This window comes from Pimephales promelas, chromosome 7 (assembly GCF_988280905.1).
Source record: "Pimephales promelas chromosome 7, fPimPro1.hap1.1, whole genome shotgun sequence".
Classification (NCBI taxonomy): Eukaryota; Metazoa; Chordata; class Actinopteri; order Cypriniformes; family Leuciscidae; genus Pimephales; species Pimephales promelas.
In genome coordinates this window covers 28,347,637-28,375,085 of record NC_142775.1, presented here as the reverse complement: position 1 = coordinate 28,375,085, position 27,449 = coordinate 28,347,637, and the positions used below count along the sequence as shown (strand labels likewise).

The 27,449-nt window shown below is 38.3% G+C and overlaps 1 protein-coding gene across 1 annotated transcript in view; it reads left to right on the top strand.

Moving 5' to 3' along the window:
- Positions 1–17,164: 17,164 nt before the first annotated feature.
- znf804a (zinc finger protein 804A) overlaps positions 17,165–27,449 on the top strand; it is a 59,073-nt gene continuing 48,788 nt past the window's right edge. The window contains exon 1 of the mRNA XM_039656081.2: positions 17,165–17,609. Within this exon, the coding sequence (XP_039512015.2) occupies positions 17,499–17,609 (111 nt within the window). The 5' untranslated portion in view covers positions 17,165–17,498. The remainder of the gene's footprint in view (positions 17,610–27,449) is intronic.

Here is a 27,449-nt window from a genome sequence, read left to right as displayed (position 1 = left end):
GTATGCCAGTGCTATGGCATCGACTATCCATCTGGATAGGGGCTGTTTCGAACGAACGAAAACAAAGAGCTGCTCGGTCTGTCTGAAAAAAGATGAGCGAGATACGTAGGCTCTTAACACCCTGACTGGGCAATGGAGACCTATGTTTTTTTCCTCATTATGAACTGGTAGGGCAGACAGGGAAATAATTTGGGTCCTGAATGATGTGTTGAGAGATTTAGGCACGTGTCCGTGTCTTGGCTTGAATATGACCTTTCATTAGGCCCAAATTAAAGACACTTTGTGCTTACTGAGAGTGCTTGTAGATCCCCTATGTGCTTCATTGATGCAAGAGGTTCCAGGAAGAAAAAAAGACAGTCAGCAGCGTTTCAGAGATAAATTCCCCTTAATATGTATAATGCTAAAATGCTATTAAATGTATTTCCCCCAACCGAGGTGGGACGCTCTCAGACGCGGTCTTCGCAGGGCTGGGCTTATCTGAGGACAGTCATTGTCGCCAAGAAGGCCGTGTCGAAAAAATCCTGACACAATCAACGCTAGGACTGTTCCTCATTGTGAAAGACTTGAGTACACCTCACAAAACCACGGTGCCCTGTCTTTTCCGGTGCCCTCAGGGGTCTGTTCTACTAACCTAGACTCGGCGAGCGATTTCCTGTCGGACACTCGCCCCCTCCGAGGTGGGCTGTGGAGGACTGGTTTGTCACGATAGATCTAAAAGACACTTACTTCCCATGTATCTATCTTCCCTCAACACAAGAAGTTCCTGAGGTTCACTTTTGGGGGCAAAGCATACCAATATCGGGTTCTTCCTTCCAGCCTAGCATTGTCACCCTTAACAGTCACAAAGTGTATGGATGCAGCTATAGCCCCGCTAAGGCTGCAGGGCATCCACATTCTGTATTATATCGACGATTGGGTATTTCTAGCTCAATCGGAACAACAGGCGGTTCAGCATTGAGATGTCATTCTTGCTCACATCAAGAGATTGGGGTTGAGGCTCAACGCGAAGAAGAGTGTGCTTTCTCCATTACAGAGAATCACTTTTCTCAGGGCAGTGTGGAATTCGACGACGATGCAGGCTCAATTGTCACCTGCTCGCATTGCTTCGATTCTCGCCACAGTAGATCAGGTCAATCTAGGCCAGTCATCCACTGTAAAACAGTTCCAGAGACTGTTACGTCTCCCAAGGGGATGCCAGGAGTATGGCAGGACACACAGCGTCCATCCCTTTGGGGAACTCGTTCACAAGTGGAAAATATCATATTTTCCATAGCACGTGAACGCACCATTAATCCGAGACACCTGGGGAGACTTATAAACAAGACAAGGAACACCTGTGGGCACTGAGCAAACAATTAACAAATGACAAGACACATGGTGACAGTCATGTCACAAATCACGTGACAGACAAGAACAAGGAACAAGACACAAAACCCACACCATAACAATATTACCCAGATAGCAAACTGACATTGAATCAACGAAGAAACATGACATCGAAACAACGTTGATCTGACATTGTTTTGCTCATCGAATTAACGTTGAACCAACGTCAGACGCGTCATTCTTTCAAAACTAACGGAAAATCAACAATGCATTGTTTCAACATTTTGAAAGCAAACCAATTTTCGATTTTCATTTAGCTTTGAAGAACGCCGCGTCTGACATTGGTTCAACGTTAATTCGATGAGCAAAATCAATGTTGTTTCAATGTCATGAGAAACGTCGTTTCCACGTTGATTCAATGTCAGTTTGCTGTCTGGGTAGTCAATCCAATCTCACGGCAATTAATAAGTATTTTACGAGGTGGCTAATTTGTATGAATTCATAAGTCCTCACTTGTACGAATTTGAACGATTTTGGCTAAATCATACATATTTTACGAGTTGCCCAATTCGTATGAATTCATACGAATGACATACACCTGACCCCAACCCCTAAACCTACCCATCACTGGGGTTTATAAAAATCGTATGAATTGTGAGTGAGGTTGTACGAATTTGTATGAGTGCACAAAATGTAGCATTGAAAGTTAAATCTATGTCTTGGATGACTAACAATCTTTGTCTAGCGGGGGCAAGAGGGTAGACTCTCTTGTAAAGCAGGTACAGAAGAGAATACTGACGTTAATGAGAGCCAACAGTATCTAAGAATAATTACCAGCCCAAAATGGCTGTTATTCTGTGAGTACCGTCCCACTTCATGCACCAGCTGTACATCAGTAGACACATAATGCTGCCTAATCAGGCAAAGTATATTTTTCTTTTCCCCAAGCATGTTTTGTTGGAGAATTTATTGCCATCAGGCAAATGCCATAAGTCCCCCATCAGTGTAGCAGTTGTGCCCATTGAGATTATTTAGCAATGGTGATTTCATTAACATGGTGGTAATTGTCATATGAACAGATACAATGACAATTATGAAATGGATTTGTTGTGCCACATTCACAAGTGGGTATTTTTCCAGATCTCTTGGGGTTGTCAGGTAATTGCTGCTTTACTTAGCTGCCTGGTGTAATCAGTGCCATAGCTCACAGTATGTTCATAAAGGGCTGATTTGCTCTGAGCTTAGTGAGAGCTGCTATTTTTGTACCGACACTGGTCTCCACAATTACCATTTGGTATGTTAGAGGTATACTAGTTTACTGGACCGAATAAAACACATGCACATGCACATGCACATACACCTGCACACACACACACACCCACTCCCACACACTATAACAAACCATTTTCATAATCAGTATTTTTGTCTCGTTTTCCAGTACAAATATCTAAACATTTATGTAACCAGACTCATTTACTAGAGAATGACAATTGTCTATGATAAAAATACTTGTTTTAAGAAAGCACAATATGTATAATAATGTGTTGATTTAAATTGTAATATATCCCAATGACAAATTGTTGAAACAATAGGGAAAAAAATGGCAAAAAATGCCAATGGTTGAAAACAATGTTTTAATTCAAGATAGGTTATCTTACAACAATTTACATTGTCCATACAACTGTAACACAATTTTGCTTCAACTAAAATTGTAAGGTATAATGTACAGTCAGGGTATGAGAAGCAGGGTCTTGTTCTGAAGAGTTTTATTTACTGAAGAGTCACGGACATGATAGTATGGACATGAACTATGAGTTTGAGTTGAGATTTTATAATGTTGTAAACCCCTAAATGCTGACTGACTGATCAGAGTTCCAGAGAATTGTGTAATCTATCTTGTTTCATTGATGTTTACAGTATATCATTTGATTGGCAAACAGAATACAAATTGTCTGAGAGAAGAGAAAAAAAGCTTCAATGTATTAATTTCCTTATGATGAAGAGATGGGAAAGATCATAATAGAAGTGCTATTTGAATTGGGTTGTGAAATGATATGTGCCACTGCAGTGAACACAGTTGATCATCTTGCATATTGAATTCTTCTAAGTGCTTTTACTCTCCAGTCAATTCATTTTATTGACTCACATATGTGCTTTATTCATAGCTTGTAGTTTTTCATTCAAAAGCAGGCACAAAAACTTGAAGAGACATGCAGTTGGTGCTTGTTCATATTTAATAGTTATTTTCTCACTTCCTGTCACTTGATATATTTCTCTCTGCCATATCCTCTTCTGGAAACCAAGTACAATGAATGACTGTTCAATTTAGTGTGCTGCTTGAGTTTCAATGTGACAACTATAGCCCATTCACAAAGCTCTTTTATTTGCATATTTTACAGAATTTCTGCACCCTTGATACTGGACAATCTGCAATATAGAAAGGTTATTATTCGATTTGTGTAGATGCTTTTTATCCAATTCAGCTTATAGAGTACTTGATGGGGAGCAAAGTCCCTGGAGTAACCTATAGGTTTAATTACATTGCACATGAAAACAACAGCCAGTTTTAAAGACCAGTTCATGTTCTCCTCTTGAGTTTGAATCTCCAATTTTTTACCCCTTTACCCCCACATTATTACCATTCATTGAAGAGAACATATATCGCTGACCTATGATAATATAAATGTAGCATATTCATGTATGCAACATTCTTTTTACTCAATTTATTTATTTATTTATTTTAAAGTAAATTTATAGCGTAACTTTCGGTTTTTTATAGTGTACATACAGTACACGTAAACATACCTCATTGTAATAATAGTGTAACAATATAGCCCATGCTTTCTTAAATAGCGTGGTGCATATTCGTGCATTTATGTGCTTCTATGTTTTAAGGCAAGTAAAACTAAAATATTGTATGTTGTTTTTTTGTGTTTTTTTTCTTTTTTCTTTCTTTTTAATGTACTTTTGTTCCATGTAGTTACAGGCTAAGTGGTGCTTTCTACAAGTTCAGTATCTTACATCTAAAGCCCTGTTTCAAGATCGTTTCTGATAAAACAGAAAGGTTAAGATTAAAATTGGGACACATGCTGCTGTACCTAGAATTTTCGTTTTCTGTGGTTACTTTTTTGGAAGTATGAACAACATAAAAATGTTCACAGTAAAATGTTATCTTAACAAGAAACATCCACTTTTGTTTTGACCAAGTAATGGAAAAACAATCATTGCAGTAAATTGCGCTGATTAAATCTAACGCTCGCTTATCATATCACATCAAACCGTGCAAAAAGCCCTTCCGATATTTATCCTTGTTTTCACATAGGCCCGGTTGCAGTATCTTTTTTTCTATAGCCACTCCGAAGTCTTTTGCATTTTACAACGGGTGAATCTCCAGTTCTCAATGGTGTTTGTCATTTGAACCTTTCTGGAGCCGTCATCAAATTGATAAGTTTAATTATATCAAGGGCTGTGAGAAAATGCTATAAATCTCAACAACATCCTCACACGCAATATAGCCGACTAGCCGAGACTCCTTCTTTATGTACAGATGTAATGACGTGTAATGACACAAATACATTCTCGAATTTCCCACGGAAATCCACCAGTAGCACTGGAATTAAAAACATAATTACAAGCTTACCGTTTTGAATGGAGCTAAGGCAAGCAGATAGTTTTGAACACTGGCTGGTTTTGTATTTGGTCTAAAATGTATTTTGGATTATTTTTTACCCCAAAAAGTTACGGACTACAGCTTTAAATAAATGTTTCATTTCAAATACTAAAGTCCTTATAGAAAGTAATACGTTTTGTCTCTTTTTTATTGTTTTGAGTGCATCATGTAAATGGTTGCAAGAGAAGTACAAACAACTTCAGTACTTTCCCTAGTCCCGTCCTGTTATGTAGGTACAGCATTGTACAATTTTTCGTTTCAGAAGACTTTCGCCTCTTCTGATATCGATTCCCATCCCGTCCCCATCCAATAAATCGCAATGCAATAACCTTTGTGCTTTATTAATTTAGCTATGAAACAAAGTCTCAGCATTCAATTTCAGAAACGTTGTGGTGCTTTTTAATATGGCATGACAGATTGTTGTAGATTGTTGTAGATTGTCGCCTCAGTTCAAGAGAAGCGTCAGTACGAAAGCACATGTGAACTGATCATCTGTTCCTCTTTACTACTATAGCATGAAATAAACACTAATGAACATCTAAAGTACTGTTGAAAGATACAGGGCAACCTACTGAAATGAAACAATCCTGCAATCAGTGTTTCGAGGAAAGATGTCAGTAAAACAGCTTGGAAATATGTTATGTAATGTTACATTTACCTCAAAAAAGCTATTTAATGACCATAATCCTTTGAATTGGTACCAGATTGGTCGTGTTGGCAAGAGATGGAATCATACTAATATATATATATATATATATATAAGCTACATTTACACTTACAATGCTTTACATGAGGCATTTTAAAGACAGCATAGAGCCTCTGCTCCTACACACACCGGAAACTCAGCAATTACAGAAAAGAGCAATTTCACAACATCAAATATGTTTAAACATAAATCTCCCATCAACTGATATTGATCTGTTAAAGCTGTAGAAGTACATTACACTTTGAGAGAGACATCAAAAATAAAAGGAAGTTAATCTGTCAGCAGTATATATGTCACTGATGGATTCTACCAAATCCTCTTAGTATTTGTTAAAAGCTCCTCAGTGGTCTGTTTTTCGCTGTTTTGCCCAGAGGGTGTTATTGCAATATACATGTCTGTGGTCAGGATGTTTGTTTTTGGGAGTTGCAGATATTCCATTGCCCACAGCTGTGCATGAACACCTCCAAGCACTCCAGCTGTGAGGATCAGCACTCCTTTCAGTGGTAGATGGATGAGATGAACTAAGATAGGGCAGAGCTCTGGGGGAGATGCTATCATATGGTCCCTGTTGATGCAGAAACGATAAAAAGCCATACTGTCTCAGACTAAGAGGATGCATTTAACCCTGGACTAATAAGAATCCTGAATAACAGCCAGTAAACCGTTTTTGGCTAAATCCCAATGGACATAAGCAGTTTTATTATTAGCACAGTTGTTATTAATTAGCAACATGTGATTAACTGGCAAGATGAGTTGAATATTTTGATAAGTTGGTTTAGCTTGCACTGTGCTGTAATTTCAAATTTTGATCATGCATAATTTAGATAGGTCAGTCGAAAGTCTTCAGTACTACAAATTCAAAATTTTCAGTAAACAGAACACATAAAAATCCTCTCTCTGTGCCTTACATCACTTTTGTGTGTATGTGTGTGTGTGTGTGTCATTTGCCTCTAAAATTCTGTCATGGAGTATTCACTGAATCATACACATGTAATGAATGATTTGGTGCAATTTGAATTTTAAACCACTTGAAAGGATTTAGGATTTTCCACAGGAACATGGCAGTTGGCATGTTTCCTGTGTGCTGGATTTTCTCATTGTGTATGGATATTAAACAATGGCAAAACTACTACATGCAGAACAAAACCCATCCCTGGAGGACGAGGAGGTGTTGGGCTTTCTCCACACCAGTTTCACCTCTGTAATTACTGACAGAACCCCTGAGGACTTGGAAATGGGAATACTTTGAAATGTTGATTAAAAATAAAAGCAATTTAAAATATAGACTTAGACATCTTCGTGGGAAAACTTGCTAGTCAGATTAAGGGAATAATAAACTATACCTTTAACCTAAAGGGGGTTTTAGCCAAAATGTATACTAACCTTTACTTTATTTATATAACTTTTAACTTTTTATTAATTTATTATTATTTAAATAAGCTTAAAATAAATTAAAGCAAGAGGTCCATTCAATATTTATTTATTTAAATACACTTACACTAAAATAATGCAATTCATTAAACATTTATTTAAATAGTTTATTTATAATAATATTTATTTGAATGATTTTATTTACAATATTTAATCAATAATATATAAAAATACAAAACAACAGCAATACCAACAACAACAACAACAACAACAACATTCTGATGTGAAAAACTGACTGCGTGTTTATGAAATGGCTTTCAGACAATCAATATTGTTGATTAATTTTTGGTGTCTCCCCTGCTCACTTTATTATGCTTCAGCGTCACAATTGATTTGTTTTTCTTGTTCAAGTAGCAAAACATTAATCTGTTACCCTGACGTACCCACTTTGAATATTGATAGAGATTATACATTTACTTTTTTCTCCTGAGATGAACATTCCTTCAGTGATGAATGTAAGATTTTAAAACAAAAAATAAATCAATTGCATCACCCACAGCTTTTTTTGTGAAGAACTGGCCTGTGTTTGAGAGCTCATCAGTGTCACTGCCTGTAAGTTGAAAGGAGGGCTCAGCTTTCTCTAGATTCACCAGTCCTGACATGAAGCCATATACTGATTCAGAATGAGGTGATGTATCTTTTACATACAGTATGTTTGTTCTCCCTAGAGAGTGTAAATGGAGGCACACTATATATGCTAATGTGTCTTGTCCGCTATGATAAGAATGATATCAATCATTGTGTTGTTTTACATTCTTCGTGTAATTTTTTTCCCATATTACGTTAATCTAATATTATATAATTTATTCTAAAGTATGTTTGACACAATTGTTGGGGTGTAACTACTTCCTTAACGGCATTTTTCAGTAACTTCCAGTAGCTCAGCAGTTTTGAAATTATCATATTCCCAGTAACAAGCTACTTTTTTTTTCCAACAGGAGGTTAGGGTTAGGGTATGGGCTATTTTTGTCAAATTGTTTATCGCAATTTTTTTTCAATTGGCTTTAATTTCTAGGAATATACAAAATAACAGGTTTAATTAATGTTGCTGTTAATCAAGGGTTTAAACTGTGTTGTATAACTTATGATGTTATGCAAATTATAAATAGATTAAAATGATAGAATTAAAATGGCCTCCACAGTCAACAGATCTCATTCAATAGATCACCTTTGGGATGTGGTGGAATTGGAGATTCGCATCATGGATGTGCAGTCGAAAAATCTTCAGGAACTGCATGATGCTATTACTGTATGTCAATATGGACCAAAATCCCTGAGAAATGTTTTCCACGCCTTGTTACATCTATGCCACAAAGAATTAGGACACTTCTGAAGCCAACAGGGGTCCAAACACCAAAAGAGGGATTGTGCAGACGGAAGCTTTTAATAAATTTGGCTACATGTGGCCAAAAACTGGTGTGACCGAATTCAAACGGATTTCAAAAAAAAAAAAAAAAAAAAAAAAAGCATGGACAGTATTGTTTGAAAGGACATACCTTCAATTATTTCCGAATGAAATGATTATGCATGTATAGGCGAGAGTGGGGTAAGATGAGCCAAGATAAGAGAAGAGAAAATTAGGCAGAAGTATAATGTAAGTGTCTATAGTAATTTCAGGGTGTTTCCTATCATTTTAAATGATCAGAATACATATATAACGAAGGGTTCTAGAAATATGGCTTCTTGTAAAAAAGTGTTCATGTGGCTGCATATCCATGAAGATTGTTGTATGATAATAACACAGTCATGAAAGTGCGTATCTATACCACGAATGTCATTTCTCGTGGCATTTTTACGCCAAAAATGTTTTTTGAGTGCACATGCTACGCACTGAAAACCCCATTTAGGGGGAGGGGAGTGTGGAGTCCGCGCGAATTATACGCCATAAAGTCCGTATCATATGCACGCGAAAAATGCATACCATACACGCAAAAGCTATTTTTGGCATACAAATGGCACGAGAAATGACATTCGTGCTATAGATACGAACTTTCATGAGATCGGGCTCGATAGTACACCATGTAAATATGCCAGAATTAGAAAAAGATACTTTTCATCTGCAGTCCCTAGGCTGTAACAAAAAAAATGACAAAAAAATAACCAACAGTCCGCATTCATTCACTATGACAACAATACACATAGATAAGAATATACCCAGGTTAGGGGTTAGTTGATCCGAGTCATTGGGGAGGTTGCACCATCTGGGTATAAACTGGCCCTTAAACTATATGATTAAGCATATTTTGGTTCTTTTCAGAAAATGATTTGGTGTACTTGTACGTTGTTCCTATTAAATAAACCCAAACTAAAAATAACAATTATATATTAAAAAAATATATACTATTTATACTGTTTATACTTTTTACGACATTTAACTTAACTACAGAGCCTTATTGTGCCATTGTGGGCAAAACTAGCTTACCAATTCAGGCTAATATTTAGCTAAATGATTTGCATGGTTTTATACATTGTTAAATCACCAACATGGATCATCAATATTTTTAGATCTGGAAAAATTTGCTTTGATGTAACAGCCAAATGGATGCCTTCCACTCTTCCCATGTGTTTCTCCTTTTCACAGTCTGGCAGAAATTATGGGTGGTTCCAAAATATAGTCACATGACAATAAAAGTGTACGGTTGTCAAGATAAAGGTCAGCTTACCCCACTCTCCCCTACACAGAATGCAGATTATTTGTGTGCATAGAACAGTTGGATGACCATTTTGTAAAATACTGTATTCAATGCAATGCACTTGATTGGTCCTTCGATTTCCATTGGGAGGAATTAACAAGAAGCTATATCAATCTATTTTTAATAATGTTTTACTCTCTCATACAAATGTGAATTTCACTACACAACACCATTTACTGAATTGAACATGCAACAAAGAAAAGTCATGCAACAACTACGCATCAAAATTTCCTACTGTTCAAAATGTTTAACTTTGCATTCTGAACATGGCTGTTGAGATCACCCAGGGCAGTAGAGAGCACCATACAGCTTGCACCCATATCAACTTATGTTGAGGAAGATGGAAGGTAGAAACATGGCACAATGCCAGCAATTGTGTGACAAAGACACTTGACGCCACAATAGCTGTCATTCTTTATGCCATCCTGTCTGAATCACTCCCTCGTCAGAGAAGATCCTCAGAGCTGTGAAGTGTCATTTACAGATTTCTTGCATGCTGGGAGGGTGTGTGCTTTGTACAGCCACTGCTGAGTATTTTTAGTATCCACCTTTGTAGTTGCCGTGGAAGCTGTGCTAATAAACTGCTCGTCTCTGAGGCCCGTCAACTTTTCTGCTCAGAAGTGAGGCGAGAGGCGGCTTCGTTGATGCTAGATTAGCACCCATAGGAATATCAGACTCTGATATCAAGTCAGGCAGAGACGACTGTGTCCAGATCAATAATTTTCTAAAGGGTAAAGTGATTACTGTGCAGTTATTGAATTTCAGCTGCAACTGCAACACAGAAGTCCATTTACGCACCGACTGTAAAACTGGGTTAGAAATGACAATATTCCAATATGACTTCACCTCAGATGTGGACCCATCCATTTAACTAATTAGTTTGGCTCTGTGCTTTTCACTTTAGCCACAATCGTAGTTATTTTCCATTATAAATCGTAAAATGGCAACCGACATATGTGGCATTAAAGCGGTTTCCCTTTGAACTCTGTTTCTCAGGGTTTCATCAAAGGTTCAGCTGACCTTCCGTAAGCGGCTCTATTAGGACTCTATCAGAGTTGTTTCACAGGCTGTCACGACCCATTATGTCAGACTTGCATGATAGCATTACGCTGACATCATGACAGACATGTTCAAATAAATTTGAATACGACAGACTGTGACACGAGTTAAACAATTTTCAAATGTCCCCTTGTGCTACAAATTAACGACTTAATTAATTTGGGAGCAGGCTACGGATCAGAACACCACAGCCTGATGTCCATATGGCACACCGAGAGGAAAGCTTCAGTTCTTATCTGCCGCACAGTATAAAACAAATTCTGGAATCCAAATGTGGTTGAAAATGAGTTATAGTTTCGCTCTTGGAAGCTATTATTGCAGTTCGACTAATATTTAGAACACGTCTGTATAAAGTGGCTATATGGTTTCTTTAGTTGCTCTTACACTAAGATCTTTATAGCCCAGCATCTCGAGAGACTTTCTGCAAAAATGTCTGAGATTAAGTGGGGTAGAACCTTCCAGCTGGTCAGATTCTCTGACATTGTCTGTTCTCCTGTCAGCTGGGTGAAGTTTGAGTAGTTTTCCCCGAGCAGCGGTCGGCTCATTGCTCCATATGTACTCTTGAGCTCAAAGCTTTAAATCTGTTGAAGCTGTGTGGTGGTTGCCAAAAGTTCCCTTGTTTAACAAAGCTCTCTGTGTGTTATCCTTTTAGATTCACTTCTCTCTCTGTGCCAACATGAGCTACTGTAGCGAAACAACATGGCATAGCTGCTGTTCAATTCGAAAGGGAGAAAATACCCCCTGGTTATTCACTTTTAGCTCCGAGTCTATATATTTAGATGTTAGCATGGTTGGACACACTCTACATTAACTCTGCACACTGTAATTATTACATAAGTATTTGCATGTTACGAGGGTTGTACTTGAAGCCTGCACACAGTAGTGCTGTCCCATTCATGAATGAATCAGTGTTTTAGAAATAAATAAAGATAAGTTATCAAATTGTGAATAAAAATTGAAGGGAAAAAAAAATATTAGATCTGCTTTGACGTAATTCGCAGGATGCTTAAACACTTTTCCTGGTGCCTTTTGAAATATGAACATATATATTTTTAAAAATATTTTAAAAGTCAGCATGAAATGAAAATCTAAATGCATGATATAGACGTCATTGTGAATGATTTGCACTTGTAGTTTAATTTTCTTTTTCTCAAAGCTTGTATCTTAAGCTTGAGCAAAAGTAATGATTATGAATATGTCAAATATAGCAAGGAGATATTTCAATTGTTTATTAATAAACAGGTGTTTTCTGTGTCAGTGTCGGCTGCAAAGATGAAGTTGATGATGCTGACTCCTGAGTTGTGAATGCGCTAGAGAGAAATGCACATTTCACAGTCTGTTTTCTTTAGTTTTGAATTGTTCTGTTTAAAAGTAGATGTTTGTGAGGCAAGTATGCTAATTTTTGGTTCATTTATGAGACAGCTCCAGTTCATGTGCCGGCGCCTCCGTGTCGTGATTATCTATTGTCTGCTATAGCCTATTTACCTCTTATTTATTGAATCCAGGCAACTGGTTGATAAAACATTCATTACACCATGGCCATGTCCGTAACATTGTTTTTCCCTTATAAATGTGATTACGAAAAATAAAATAAAATGAAAATTTTATGTTCTGTGGAAATCCAACCCTTCTTCATCCGGTGGGTAGTATTACTTGTGGTGTGTGCAGTGTAATTCACAGAAGTACTAAAACAATATTTGTTTGTGTCATGCATGCTTATTTGCCTCATATTAAATACAAAACACATGTGTAGAAAGATATTTTTCCTATGTCTTGACTCCTTTATAAGGCAGCATGGATATGAACAGACGTTTCAATATATTGGTATTAAATGCATTTTTCTAAGAATTTATATTTTAAGTTTTGACAGGAAATGTCACATCCATAATGCTGGAATTGCCCAATTTTAAAGGGATAGTTCACCCCAAAATGAAGATTCTGTCAATAATTACTTACCCTCATGTTGTTCCAATCTTGTAAGACTTTCGTTCATCTGTCACAGATGTTGACAGGTTGATCATCACAGATCAACCTGTCACTCACATGACATCACAGCAATAGCAAACCAGAACCATCCAATCATTTCCCGTTGGACAAAATCAAGTCCCCTCCTACTGTTTTTTTTTCCAGAAGCCGTTTTACTTGGATATATACGTCACAATAGGGAAGAGAAGTTTTTTGCATTTTTCGCTTCAAGACGACTTTAAGCCCCACCCACAATCGGTTCTAATGGAAAGCAGAAAATTGATCCTCTCAGCAGAAATCCTGCTCTTCTAACAACATCACTTCTGTTGAAAGTTTTCTGTCATGCCGGCAAAAACTTTTCTACTACCTGAACCACGCAGGGGAAGATGACAGCAGATCTGTTTAATTGCCATGTTCACAATTCCAGGAACTGCTGTGCTAACGCATAAGAGAAATGAAAGTTGTTGCATGCTTGGCTGCATATTTAGAAGAATAATGGGGTTTTGTAATTTTCTGGTTTATAAAATGTCATGCATGTTGGGTGGGAGGCAGTGCCGAGGCGATCGCACAGGTAACAATCAGTCAAAGCTAATTTTGTATTTGTGCACTCGGCTCATTGTTCAGATCTGAATGCCATTATTATAAAGAACAAAGCCTGTCCTTTCCAACAACTGAGCTTTATCATCAGACCATGAAACAGCGCTGTAGTTACAAGATTTGGCTGTGTAGCTATGTCTTTGTTGGGGAGTAACTGAGAGAAATTACTTTGGATTGTGTCTTTATGTATTGTAGATGTTAAAAAAATAAAAAAAGACTGCACCTTTTACTGCTGGTTCTTGATTATGACACGTCCTGCTTTCCAAGATATAGTCATCATAAGTCTGCTGATTGCAGAATATATTAAGATTGTTTTCTGAGAAGAATCGAACCACCCACACGCAAGTTATTTCTAAAGCCTGTGGTTGCACATTGTCTTGAACTGCAGAGGTTGGTAGGCAGCTCAACGAGTATTGACAGAAAGACAGATGGAAACAGGGGCCCAATCTGCCTTATGTGCATGGCCTTAACTGAATACCACTGTATGCTGCATGACCACACCAATAGCACCAGCGAAGTGCAGCTTTTCACTTGGAACAAATCTCCCTGACAGCTGACAGGTCAAACTAAGAGACTTCTGTGGAAAACTTTCTTCTTCCTCTTCCTTATGGTTGCGGTTATTATTCAGTGATATTTCTCTCCACAGAAACGGCTGTTACTGCAAGGAAAGCAGGCCATTCTATGTTTTTTCCATTAGTTTACTAATAATTGTCTTCTTGTGGTTGCAGTCATCGGCTGGTTAAGGGGAATAGATGCTTCTTTATCGGAAATGCATTTGATGCTTTCTCTCAGCGAAATGGTCCACACCACACTCATTACAAACCTAATGATTCAGTGGTCAATAAATGCATTTAGATAAATAATAAATGATGATTTGTTTAAGCAGTTTAAAGGCCATCTCAAAATCATCCATCTTTTGTAAAAAAAAAAAAAAAAAATGTTTAGGAATTGCTGGATTTAATCAAAACTGAATGCTTTTCATTCAATGTTCTTTTATAGCATTAGTATGTTTAAATAAGTATGCATAAAAAAACAAAAACAAAAAAAAAACATTTCAATACAAGCATAAGGCCGGACTATGTGGGATAGCAGAAATGTTAAACAGTAGGCTATATTTTCTCTATAGTGTTTACACAGCAGTATATACATAGTAAGATTAAAGGGGTGATGAACTGAGAAATCAAATTTTCCTTGAGCTTTTGACATCTAAGATCATCATTCATATTATAAGAAAATCCTGTAAGTTTCAGAAATGAAAACGAGATCAACCTCAAAGTGTTGTAGCCAAAGTAACAAAGCAAGAGCTTCTTTTTCGATCATTGAATAATTCAGTTGACGTCTGTTAAACATACGAGAATAATAACTGTTCTATGGCATTGGCATCCTCTTGAATAAGACAAGCACCCACGGCACTTGCATTAACCTCCAATTTAAAATGCTGAGCACAATTAGGTGACAATTAGGTCCCACAAAATAATACATAGATTTTCATTTAATATACTGCATTTATACAACTGTTCTTTCTGGTTCTCGAATCTCCAATTGAGAGAATTTCCATCAGTGCTATATTCACCCAGTTACAGCACTCTAACCATTTCACCGTTTGTATCACTCCATATTTTTAACCAAATCCACCATATTTTTAATTTTCGAAATGGAGTTTAAAGATGTTTTTTGGTGAGAATGTAATTATGTAGACCTCAAATATGTGACAAATATATAATCATAGTGCTTATTTTACAATTTTTTTACAATTCTTTCGCAGATGCGAGCTCCACGCCGTGAACGGCCGTTCAGCGCTCATGTATTCTGTTTTTACAAGTGAGTCAGAACAAAGAAGTTGTTTTAGCACTGTTATGGGAAAGACAGAGACGAACATATTGATTTCCTTTGCATACATTCAAACTGATTTTTTGGATATAATATTGTGGACATCAACCTGAAGAATGAGATGCTGGTACTACAGTCGTTTAGTCGACCCTTCTCTCATAATATCATACTCAACATAAAGTGATGTTTCTAAAGTGACGTTTTAGAGTTAGTAACAGAGGCTTGGCCTCAACTGTTAAACTGTTAACTCGAGGTTTGAATCTATGGCAGAAGGAAGTAGTTCTGCACAAAATGTGTATTATCATTATTTTTGTGTGTGGTTGCATTTCTTGGACAATTACTAAATTACTGTTTCAACGTTATCTAGGCTGCTCTGGGACACATGAATTATTTTCAAGAGCAGGTTCAAACACTTATGAAACAAATACCAGCATTTGTTCTCTCATTTGAAATCAGCCCCTGATGGTTAATTTTAATTGGCAGTTGGTCACAGTGCTTTTCAAGATATCTGTCTTCCACTCCATTCAATTATGCTGCAGTCTCAAACATGCCAAGATGTCTTCCTGTCGCTGGAGTTTTCATTAATATAATCCACAAATGACACATTTCCCATCGTTTATTTATTTATTTTTTTATATGATTATTATTGTAAAGGTGCGGTTACAATGTCTCTTACCATATTGAAAGACACATTTGTACATGTGTGCACCCACTCGTCTTGCCCCTTACATCTGCCTCTCCTACTGTATGCAATTTAGAATTGATTCAGAAACTGCGTTGCTTAGTTACAAGGCTTTATTGCTCTTCTAAAATTGGGGGGTGGGAAGGGAACTCTCTCTCTCTCTCTCTGGCATGTTTTCTTGCCACCACATGCTCTGTAGAAGCCTGTATGGTTCTTTCTTTCTTTCTTTCTTTCTTTCTTTCTTTCTTTCTTTCTTTCTTTCTTTCTTTCTTTCTTTCTTTCTTTCTTTCTTTCTTTCTTTCTTTCTTTCTTTCTTTCTTTCTTTCTTTCTTTCTTTCTTTCTTTCTTTCTTTTTCTGTTTAGTGCTGCAGTCAGTATAGTTCTTATATATAACTCTGACAGCAGATTCCCAATTCTCAAACGGCACACTGTTTTGAAAATTGTTTTTTTCCACTCTTCATTAAAATAAAATGAGTTAAAAATTGCCGTTTGATCTTTCTTCAGTTAGCATCTATAATGTAATTTTCTTCATAAAGAAGTCATGAGTCTTCAGTTACATCATACCAGCATGCAAATTATGATTATAGCAATAGCATTATGGATTTCCACAGTTCCACATTGGGAAATAGCCAACTTGTGTAAACTTCAGCATCTGGACCTTTTGGTTTCCAGGTATCTGTATTCTTACACATACATCTTTTTATAGCAGCTCTCACATACATTAACGTGGTAAAAGATGGATGATAGTGGATGTAACACATACCGAAGCGTCTCTGTCTCAGCGCCTCAGCCTTCCTTTACCTGCTCCTGACTGCTGCCTCAGCTCCTTCCTGAGAAAGAACGCACTCACAAGAGAGAGTGTGAGAGAGAGGGAGAGAGAAAGAGGACTAATGAGGGAGAGAGAGGGGGTGTGTGAGAGGAAAAAGATGCTGAATCCTGGTTGGCTGGAGAGTAGAGGCTGACTCAGTGGATCTGGAAAAGCAGCATGTGACAGATGCAATTCTCATCCCAGTCCTCACCATCAGACCAGAGGCTTGTTCGCCATTGGCCCCGTTCATTGGACCGGCAACGCACGGTGCGCTATAACACCATGCTTTCCTTTGCCAGACCCAGCGGAGCTCTCTCACTAGCGCGTATCACTTGCGCATCGAGCAGGAGACTCAACCCAGACACACTTCAGCCCAGCGCAGAGAGCCGAGACTGAGGAAGAGGAAAGAACGAGTTAGCAGCTCTCCTTTACTCTCGTTTCTGCTGTACAGAAGAGGAGAGAGAGTGGGATAGCGCATTTGCTGGAGGCTACTATAAGAAGCAGAGGCACACCACATAAATCCCCCAAAGTGACTGTAACAGACCGAGCTGAAATGACTGATGTTTGAGGATCCGAGAGGATGAGGGAACCTGCTCGCTCCGTTCCTGACTGAGGGAAAGTGAGCTTGTGCCTATCATCTGAAACAGAGAAACAAAAGAAAAGGCGTGTTGGGTGGACTTATTTCTCTCTCTCTTTGGCTGAACTCTGTGCATGGCAGCTTCGGGTCCCCCATGGCGTGTTACTACATTGTCATCAGCTCCACACACCTCAGCAATGGACACTTTCGAAACATCAAGGGAGTTTTCCGAGGTCCCCTCTGCAAGAATGGCAACAAAAACTTGGTAACTACCACGTCTCCCGTACGAATGTGTGTTTGGTCATGTGCTTACTTTTGAAGCCAGTAATCTTGCCTCTAGAAACTTTTCTGGACTGTGGTAACACTTTACATGTTATACATTTGACTCTAATGAATCATTATTGTAATAATACTGTTATTATTATAGTACAAATCTTTACAACTGCAAGTGTTACCTTAACAAGCTATTTCTACCTACCATACCATACCCCTTTATTTATATAGCACAATTTAGACAAACAGCATGGCAAGGTTACCTGATTTAACCCATAAACATTTACTATGAATTAATGAATTTAGGTTGATTCAGTGATGTTAAATAAGGTTTTTGACTTGAGATGTTACCATTTTTTCAGAGGGATCAAATTGAAAATTATAATGATAGACTAGGCATCCCAAAAGTAATTAAACTTTAACAGGAAAGTAAAATGAAGTTGCTCAAGGAATGAACCTTTAGGAAAAGTGTTGCGACATTACTTTATTTTCAGTACTTCCTGTTTGAAAGTTGCAGATGGAGAAAGCAAAAGCTGCTCTAGCCTGTGCCCATAACTAAATTCCTGACAGATGGATAGGGATGAAATTAATCTCTACTACACAGTCATGGCCTGGGATTTAGTCTAACCATACTTTTACTGGCCATGCCCTCAAAATAATCCTCCTGTTTGTGCTCCCAGAAAACTGCCTATATTTCCGCACAAATACTCCGCTATGAACCCGCTGTATCTAGGACAGCACAAAGGGGAATTTTAAAATAAAATCAGTCTCGGTAAAATATTATTTTTCATAATTACTCTAAGAGCAGTGTGAATAATGTTTTTCAGTTTAATTTAATTAATGCGATTGGCTCCTGAAAGGAAGTATGTTTCAAAGCTTTTAAATGTGGAAGTGAAATTTCATACTCTCTTTCACTGCTTCCTTCGGCAAGCCTTCCCGTGTCATCTCTGTCAGTTGGGGGGAACAGAGATTTCTTGACAGCAGCCTCCTCCTTTCAAAAGAATCAAAAATGATTGGAGATGAAATATTGAAGCTCTTGGCTCAGGATCAAGCGCCAATCCTGCTTATCTGCCTCCCGCCTCCAGCTGAAAGGCTAATGCTGAGGGAACGTTTGGGTGCATGGCGTAACTATGAATGCAGCAACAGATTGTTTCTCAAGCACGGACGAAAAGTAGAATGTTTCGGTGGCCGTTGTCGGCTCGATCTCTATGCAATTATCAGATTTGACACATCTCCCATTCTGTTGCAGGGAGGTGTCAGTGAACTGTGTGCATCACTGACACTGCTCTGTAACACAGTAAATTCCGTTCATTACTCCCTCTGCTGCATAGAGTAGCTGTAAATCTCATATACTTGGGCACACGCACTCTCAGATGTATCGGTATGAAAGGCAGACTAAGAAAGCTGTGCTTATCCCAGCGCTGGTGCAGTGCCATCTGGCTCTCTTTCCTGGTGCAGTGATATTTTAGTCCAGAAGAAAAGCTTTGTGCTGTAGAACATTTGTTCAGCGTGGCTCAGACGCAGAGGAAAGGAGAGGAGGAAGGATAAGAACGATATAACTGCGAGTATAAGTGTTTGACTTTTGCTTTATGAAATCCATCTCTGTAATTAGTAGTATTGCTCTCCCGGATTTCTCAGCACATCAAAGGGCTTGGTTCAAACAATAATTTTGAGAGAAAAAAAAAACAAAACAATATGTGCGTATCTTTATTGAATGACTTTGACACTTACAATGTTCTACTTTAGTGGAAAAGAGATTAGAAAATGGCACGAAACCCTGTTTTGAAACTTAAAATGACTTAAAATTATTTTTGGAAGAGAAGCAAAGTACTTTCTATTGTGTATATATGTCTATAATTTCTTAAATTACTATATTTTATTTTGCTTTGTTTTGCTTTGCTTAGTCCAGATGCGACAAGGCAGTAAAAACATCTTCCTGATGTATTAAACTGAATGAGTACCAGTTTGGAGCTGTGCCATATCAGCGGACTCTTATAAAGTCAGACGTAAGCGCCTGAGCTGAATTTTGCCCCTTGCTTTAGCTTCCATGAATATGCATATCAACGGGGTTATTTCAACGCTCGTATTGATTTCCTCACAGTCGCTGCTAAGTCAGCCCATCTCCCCGCTGTGCAATGATGTGAGCATCCATTTCCACTCAGTGATGCCACTTTTAGACACCACTGTGCTCTGGGAAAGGATCCTTATGCTGAATATCTATACGGTATGTATTGTCACAGTGCCTCTATTGGCAGATGCATGGCAGAATGAACAGGTGTTATAATCAGCTCTTGTCCTGATTGTGCAGGGGATCAGGGCGATTGTGTAGATTGGATGTTGCTAACGTGATATGCATGGAATTCAATTTCCTTTGTCGCTCTCATATTCATTTTCGTCACATGTATTATGGTTTTTGTAGTTTGCCGTGATCCTGTGGCTTGCTATCTTCATGCCACCATCCAAAGCACAAACGTATGTGAAGCCCTAATCACCACTGCATGTGTCCAAGAGCTGAGGCAGCAGCAGACTAGCTTAATCGCAGAGAGTGCCAGACAAAGAGACTAAAACCGAGGGAGGAGAGGAAATGAAAAAGGGCAAAATGTTATTATGTTCCTCTTACCCTTTGTCTTTCCCTACTGGGAAAGCTTGCCCGACAATTTGCATTGTGGGAGGACAATGTGTACAGTATGTGTGTGCGGACGCACTCCGAGTTCCTTCCTAATTGAGAATTACAGCAGAAACCCAGCTCTTGCCATGACCAGGCCCCGCGCACGAGCTCTTCTGCGGGGTAATTAATGTAGCAGCGCGGGCGATTAGCCTCTGCAACCTTTCGCCGCGTTTTACCTCTCGGCCCCATCCAGGTGTGAGGGAGAAACGAGCGTTTAGATATCGCACCATGCAGCATGCATTATTTACAGACGGGGAGAACCCAAGGCTTGTCATCACTGCCGAATGCAGACAGATGTAGTTAACTTTACGCACGCCCGAGACAAATGTGTGGCACGCTCGCACTCGGCTGATTAAAATTCACTCCATTCGTGGCCTTCTGTTACTCATAAACGCCAGGTTCATTTAAATACCCTGAACGTGGCGTTTTGCTTCTAGTGCTGCATCAATTTCATTTCACAGCGCTGTTAACTTTATAACAATGGAATCATTCTCTCTGAACCCCGCAGACACGGTGTTTGTTTCTTTGTGTGTGTTTTGGAGGTATTCACTGTGACAAATCAAATCTCTTGCCCTGGTTGTGTTGTTCTCCTCCTCTCTGCACAAAAGAGGCACGGTGCAGATTCCATGGGCCCTTATAAAAGTGCTAATCCCATGTTTTTTTTTTTTTTACTGACGGTGAACCCATTTTCACACTGATTCACAGAAAATACCCCATTGAATAAACTGTGTACTTAGAAGGCACAAAGGCACAGCGGGGTTTGACTGTAGGCTTGCTGCTGAGGTATAATAGCACAATTACACAGTAGCGTGGCAGCTTTACCCTTTCTCCTTTCTGTATTCGGCTCACCTGATGTTCGGAGATGAAACGTTTGCGGCGATCGTCAACGCCGTCATTGTTGTCATCTTATACTCATACATATTTAAGTTGCTGGCCACAAGGTCTATAATTTACCCGCTGTTTTAATGCAGAATAAGCGGCTAACTCGGTGGGACCGATCTCCTTCTCCGAAGCGCTCGTCTCAATATAATCGCTTGCACTTTGCCAGGCAGTTTTCTACGTGTCGGAAGGGTTTTGCACTCGTAAGCAGTGGAGTAAAAATACCCTGCCAGCCCTGAGCTCTGGCCTTGTATAACTGAAGGGCAGCATATAGTGAGGCTTCCTTGCAGAGTTTCTGCCTCCTGAGGGATGTTTTCTGCCATATCATTGTCTGTTACACATCCACTCTGACCCTGAAAGCATACCCTGAGTCTTAAAAGAATTGTTCACCCGGAAATGAAAACTTTGTCATTATTTACTTGTATGTTCATCCAAACCTGCATGCTGTTATTTTATTTTTTCCTAGTGGAATGCAAAAGAAAAAAAGTGAGAAATATATCTGCAGCTGTTTTCCATTCAAAGACATTTCATAGTTACCACAAGCCCTAGAAAGTAGAAGAAAAAAAAAACTTAACTTTTTCTTTTCTTTTTTTGTATGGATTTGGGATACATTACATTTATTGACAGTAAATACATTTAAAATGTTATAAAGGTGTAAGAATGATTTCTGTTTCAAATACATTCAGTCCTTTTTAACTATCTATTCATCAAATAACTTTTTTTTAAGCAAACTATCCCTTAATCACTCCTTATGCTTTTGTGTTCATACTAAATACAGATGCAGAGTGAAATATATAAATAAATGCAGGTATGGGAAGGTACAGGTGCAGCTCTGGAAAGGAGCCCTGTGGTTGTGCCAGTAATTGAACGAGTCCCCATCATTGCTCATAGCCACTCACCGCAATATGAGTGCTGAGAGCCTTTTAATGTTCCTCATTCCTTTGAGTGATATTATAATGCAGAGCAACCCAGCTGCCTCGTCTCACTTGATTTGATGCTCGAAAGAAGTGAAGGGCTCCTTTTCCTCCTTTAAAAAAGTGCTGCACACCGAGCAAGCTTGCAAACACCGAGTAACACAGCGGCAGACCCTGATCTTATTGAGCTTCACCGCTGCCCACCTTAAACTTTACCCGAGCTGATCGCAGGGAAATGACTGCCATTGGACCGTGTTTGAGATTGAGCACAGATGGGGATACAGAGAAAGAGGTGCAGAGAGGGATCTTGAGGAGGTGACCACAGTCTTTCTGATGAGTTAAGTGTGTATGTTTTCACTGAATCTACCTCTCTCTATCTATCCTTTTATCTGCCTCGTATTCACATACTTCAGCAAGCAAGGATATTAGAGTTCTGGATACTCGGCCCTTTGTCTTTGACTCAAGTCAATTAACTTATGCTACTCTCATCCTGCTCTTTCATTCTCTCTCTCTTTCTCACTCTGCCTTGTAACATTCTCTTTTTTTCACTTTCTTTCTAAATCCAACCTGATCTCATTACTATTCATTACAATGCGTGTGGCTATGCCACACATAATTTTTTTTTTACATTTGGAGAGAAGCCAAAATATATGTTATTCATTTATCTGGACAGCATCTATAATACATGGAATTTATAGCTTGATTTTATTGTATTTACAACAAATAAAATATTAGCATGTACAATACTAAATACAATATGCTAAAATCATATTTAACACTTCATTTTACACTTATTTTCATACTTACCTATTTAACATTGTATTTAATTCAGTGTGATTTCTGAACTGTGAGAAGTCTGAGACACTGTGCACACAAAGCAATGGTTGTTAGACTGTAACGTGAATGCTGCTGTTTCAATATTTTCTGGAAACCATGATACATTTTATTTTTTATCAAAAAATTAATTGAAAAAAAAATCATAAGAACAGCATTTATTTATTTTTTTCTCTCACATCAGGAGAACGTCTAAAAGGAACTATCGAAATACTGTTGGCAGTGTGTGTAAACATTATACATAAATGGAAAACAACACAATAATGAATAAGCACATATTAGACATTAGACTCTACAGCAGATAATGCTGCCGATGATTGAAAAAACTCAATGAGTTAGTGCCATAAACTGCACAAAATGTGGCAATACAGTGACTATTTGTTATCGAGTATGGGGCATCTGAGATGGACACACAATCTGAGTTAGCCTGGTCCATGCTGCTGAATCATAAATGTCCCAGAGATGCCAGAGCAATGGTAGTTAATTTAGTGTAAAAATGTAGCAGTGGCACATTTATAGCACATTTCATTGTCAGCAAGTATGGAGTGCTTTTGTTGTATATTTGAGTGAGTAAAACTTTTACCTTAAACTTGGGTTGCATTTTTTTATAGTGCGGTTTCTGTTAATGTGTAGAATGCATCATTGCAAAAGGGTGCTATATTGGGCCTGAATACATAATGAAATTGGAATAAACTAAAACTATAACACTGATCTTTGTGCCTTGAAAGTACGCCGGTGTTTCTAAGAGTGGGTTTTCTGTCTCACAATGTTCTATTTTCTTCTACTCCAGAGAGAGAGAGAGAGAGAGAGAGAGAGAGAGAGAGAGAGAGGGAGAGGCTTAAAGTCTCTATTTGTGGTTGTTAATTATTCAAGTGTCGTCACCTTCGTCTCTGGGCAAAATGGAGTCAGACTGGGGCGGCAGAGCCTGTGCTGTCTCCTGCCAGCCACTTCTTAATCTGCAATCATTTAGATCCAGGAGGCGGAGTCAGGGTCAGACTCTAGCACTTGAGCTTGATAGCAGACTGATTTATGTTTAAGTGTACAAAATAACTGTAGGAAATAGATCCATCATAACATTATAACCATGAACATTCACTACAAAATGCTGATTTTATTTTTTTTGGCTATACAATTTCAAAACTTGTGTGTTTCTACGCCTTGTTTTCTTATTTCTCAGTGCACGTCAATGTGTTTGTGTTCCAAACGCATTTAAAACCTCTCACCAGGGTTTGCTAGTCTGAGCTCTGCATGAGATCAGTTTCTAATGATCAGAACGCGGGCTAATTGATGGAGGTCTGCATGTGTTTAAAGATCATGAGATGGTGGAGAAGGAAAAACAAAAACAAAAAACCTCAAGTTACCAAACTTTTCAGCCTTGGCCTGTCTGATTTGGGCAATGTTGTTTTGAATAGAATGCAGTAAGTGTTAGTGTTCAATTGAAATCACTTTTGAATGACATTATACATTTTCAGCAGCCATTTCTCCAGTCACATGATCCTTCATTCTAATATGATATGAATAAGAATATGATGATTTGCTGCTCAATAAATATTTGCTTCATCAATTTTGAGCACAGTAGTGCTGCTTAACATTTTTTATGAAAACTGTGATTTCAGAAAGTTAAAAAAAATCTATATATATAAATATAAAATAATATATATATATATATATATATATATATATATATATATATAATCAGAGTTATGAATGTGGACTATAAATGGTTTAAGAGCTACACATATTTGTATTTGGGTATGTCATTTTCAGAAAGTTCTCAAAAATAGGGGCACTGGGTATATTCAATAAAATTTTAAATCCGCTGGTTAGATCATTCCTGATCTCTTCCCCATAATTACGTCTTCTCAGTCAGTGAGGTCTATGATCTGGACTTCATAGAAGAGAAAACCACCAGCCTTTCATGTGGTAGCCATGGCGATTATTGACATTTAAACCTGTTTCAAAGCTTTAATAAACACCTAAGCAGATAACAAAGCGATTCTCGTTGGAGTTCGGTTCAGAAAACCGGTTGACTTGTGACCCTGGGATTTAAATGTCGTCAGTGCTTGTAATGCATTTATAGCCTGTGTTTTTTTTTTGTTCACTTCATATATTGCACGTGCACACGATCACAGCAATTTCACGCCTTCTGCCCCTGAGCTCTGGTGTGAGACTGCATGTCTTGCTGTGTGCTTGGTGAAATGAAAGTTTTACAAACAAATGTGCTGCTGCTACAAGGTTTCAGCCATAAACTACATAGCATTTGAAATCTGGTTGAAAAGTTCAGCTGGTAAAGTGTAAAGGCCCTTTTTTATCATATCACACAGATCGACAGTTTAAAAGATAAAGTTTTAATATGTGCATATTTCACACTGCAGAGGCACACATTGTATCAGACAAAGTTGAAAGGTCTCTGATTTGGGACACTTCAATTCTGCAGGATCTTTCTCAGCCTCTGAGGCTGACCAAAGGATGGTGTGTGTATGTGTGTGTGCATGCTATCCAATAATCCTCCTCTCCCTCTTGATGGCATTCTAGTCCCAAAGCAACCTTTGAATGACCCATGTAATCTATCCTTTCTAATGACATCACCAATCTCAATCTAAACTTTCTTTTCAAGCATTTTTTTTTTTTTTTTTTTTGCAGACAATGCTGCCAGCACCGGTCCAATAATCAATATCACACATACAAGCAGGGATTTAAATCTAAAGATAGATGTATCTAAGAGCCAACAAATAAGATAGAAGAGCTGTGTTTGCGAGTGAGATGATCACTGTGCCAGAAGAGACCGATGACAAAAACAAACCCTTACATGTTTTGGCTCCGACCATTAATTCAGCATCTTGAGGTGACCTATTCACCCAATGCAAGTAGACATATCTGACTGACAAACAGATGGCTTAAAAGTGCCCCTTTTGACACATTAGAGCAAGAGGATTCTTCATTTTGCATAATGATTTGCACCGTCAATTAGTTCTTTCTTTAGTTTACACAAAGGGTTCTGAAGATCACATAGAGCTTCAAATGCTCTAAACCTGCCAGTGATTTGTAAGGCTAGTTCCTCTGTACCTTCATTAGAATTCTCCCATAGAAAAGGCATTGATTTTTTTGGTCTGGCAGCCTAGCAGATCCTCAGAATTTATCTTCCTCTGGCCTCTCATTTAATCTCTGTTTGAAACAACAGCAGCGGTAATGGCAGTGGAAGGATCCCGGGGAATGTGCATGGTCAGCGTGAAGAGAGATAGAGTTGGTGCGGGCTGTGTAAATTAAAGCAGCAGAGCTCAAAGAGACAGTTTTATGGAGCCTGTCCCTGTGTGTGTGTATATCTGTGTTTTGATTTCTGCTTGCTGGGTTTCTGTGGGTGTGGTGTTGCAGTTGAGAGCGTAAATGTAATTTCAAACACTTTTGCTCTTTATTAGAATGTTTCCACCTGTGTGAAAACATTATCTCCTTTATTACTTCCCATTTCCTTTTGTATTCTGGATGAAAAGTGAATTTGATCCTGTTTCTATACCTTCTTTCTTTCACCTTAAAGGGCACCTATTATTCCCCTTTTTAAAAGATGTAATATTGGTCTTGGGTGTCCCCAGAATGTATTTGTGAAGTTTCAGCTCAAAATACCCCACAGTTAATTTATTATAACCATTTGAAAATGTCATTTTTGGGGCCTGTTTTTAAATGAGCTGTTTTGAGGCATACCACCTTAAATGCAAATGAGCTGCATATCCCCACCCTGCCTTTGGATGAGGGCGTAACTTGATACATGGCAGTCAGTCTAAGCAGAAGGGCTGAGAGAGAGAGAGAGAAACTGCTGTTTTGAATGTCATTTAGCATACGTTTGAATCGGAACATATACATAGTACGAAGAGACTCAGGCAGAATAAACACAAATGAGAATGGAGCAGTACGTCTCGGTATGGTTATTTGATACATTTATGTACTTATAGAGTTGTAATCGGGTCCCATTTGCAATTATGAATGTGCAACACACACACACACACACAGACAAACACAAACACTAATGCTGGCGCAATTTTTGAAACTACATAGGCTACAAATTCTGTGATAAAGTTTGCTATGTACAAGCGAAATTACATTTATGCTTCTGTGGCAAATGTGAGAAGATGGCTAACTTACACAACAAGAACATATGCAGTTTTAATACTATATATATATATATATATATATATAAACGTGTGGTTACACACTATACAAACAAGGTTTACATTATATAAACAGTCATCCTATGACGACGACAACAACAACTTTAGATGCATTTGACAGCAACTGAAAAGACTATTTGCTCAAAAATCATAAAACACACTTACTGTTACTGGAGGTGTCGGTGGATCGCAAACAGTAGACGACGATCCACACTTGAGGATTAACTTTTAAGCCACAACAACACGATTAACCCACGACAGATCATTTATGTTTCCAAGAGACATTACCGGCTGTCATTGAAACAATGGAGGATGGTGTACAGATCACGGAGGGCGGGGTCTATGCAACAACCACACTGTCAATCAAACCCCTTGCT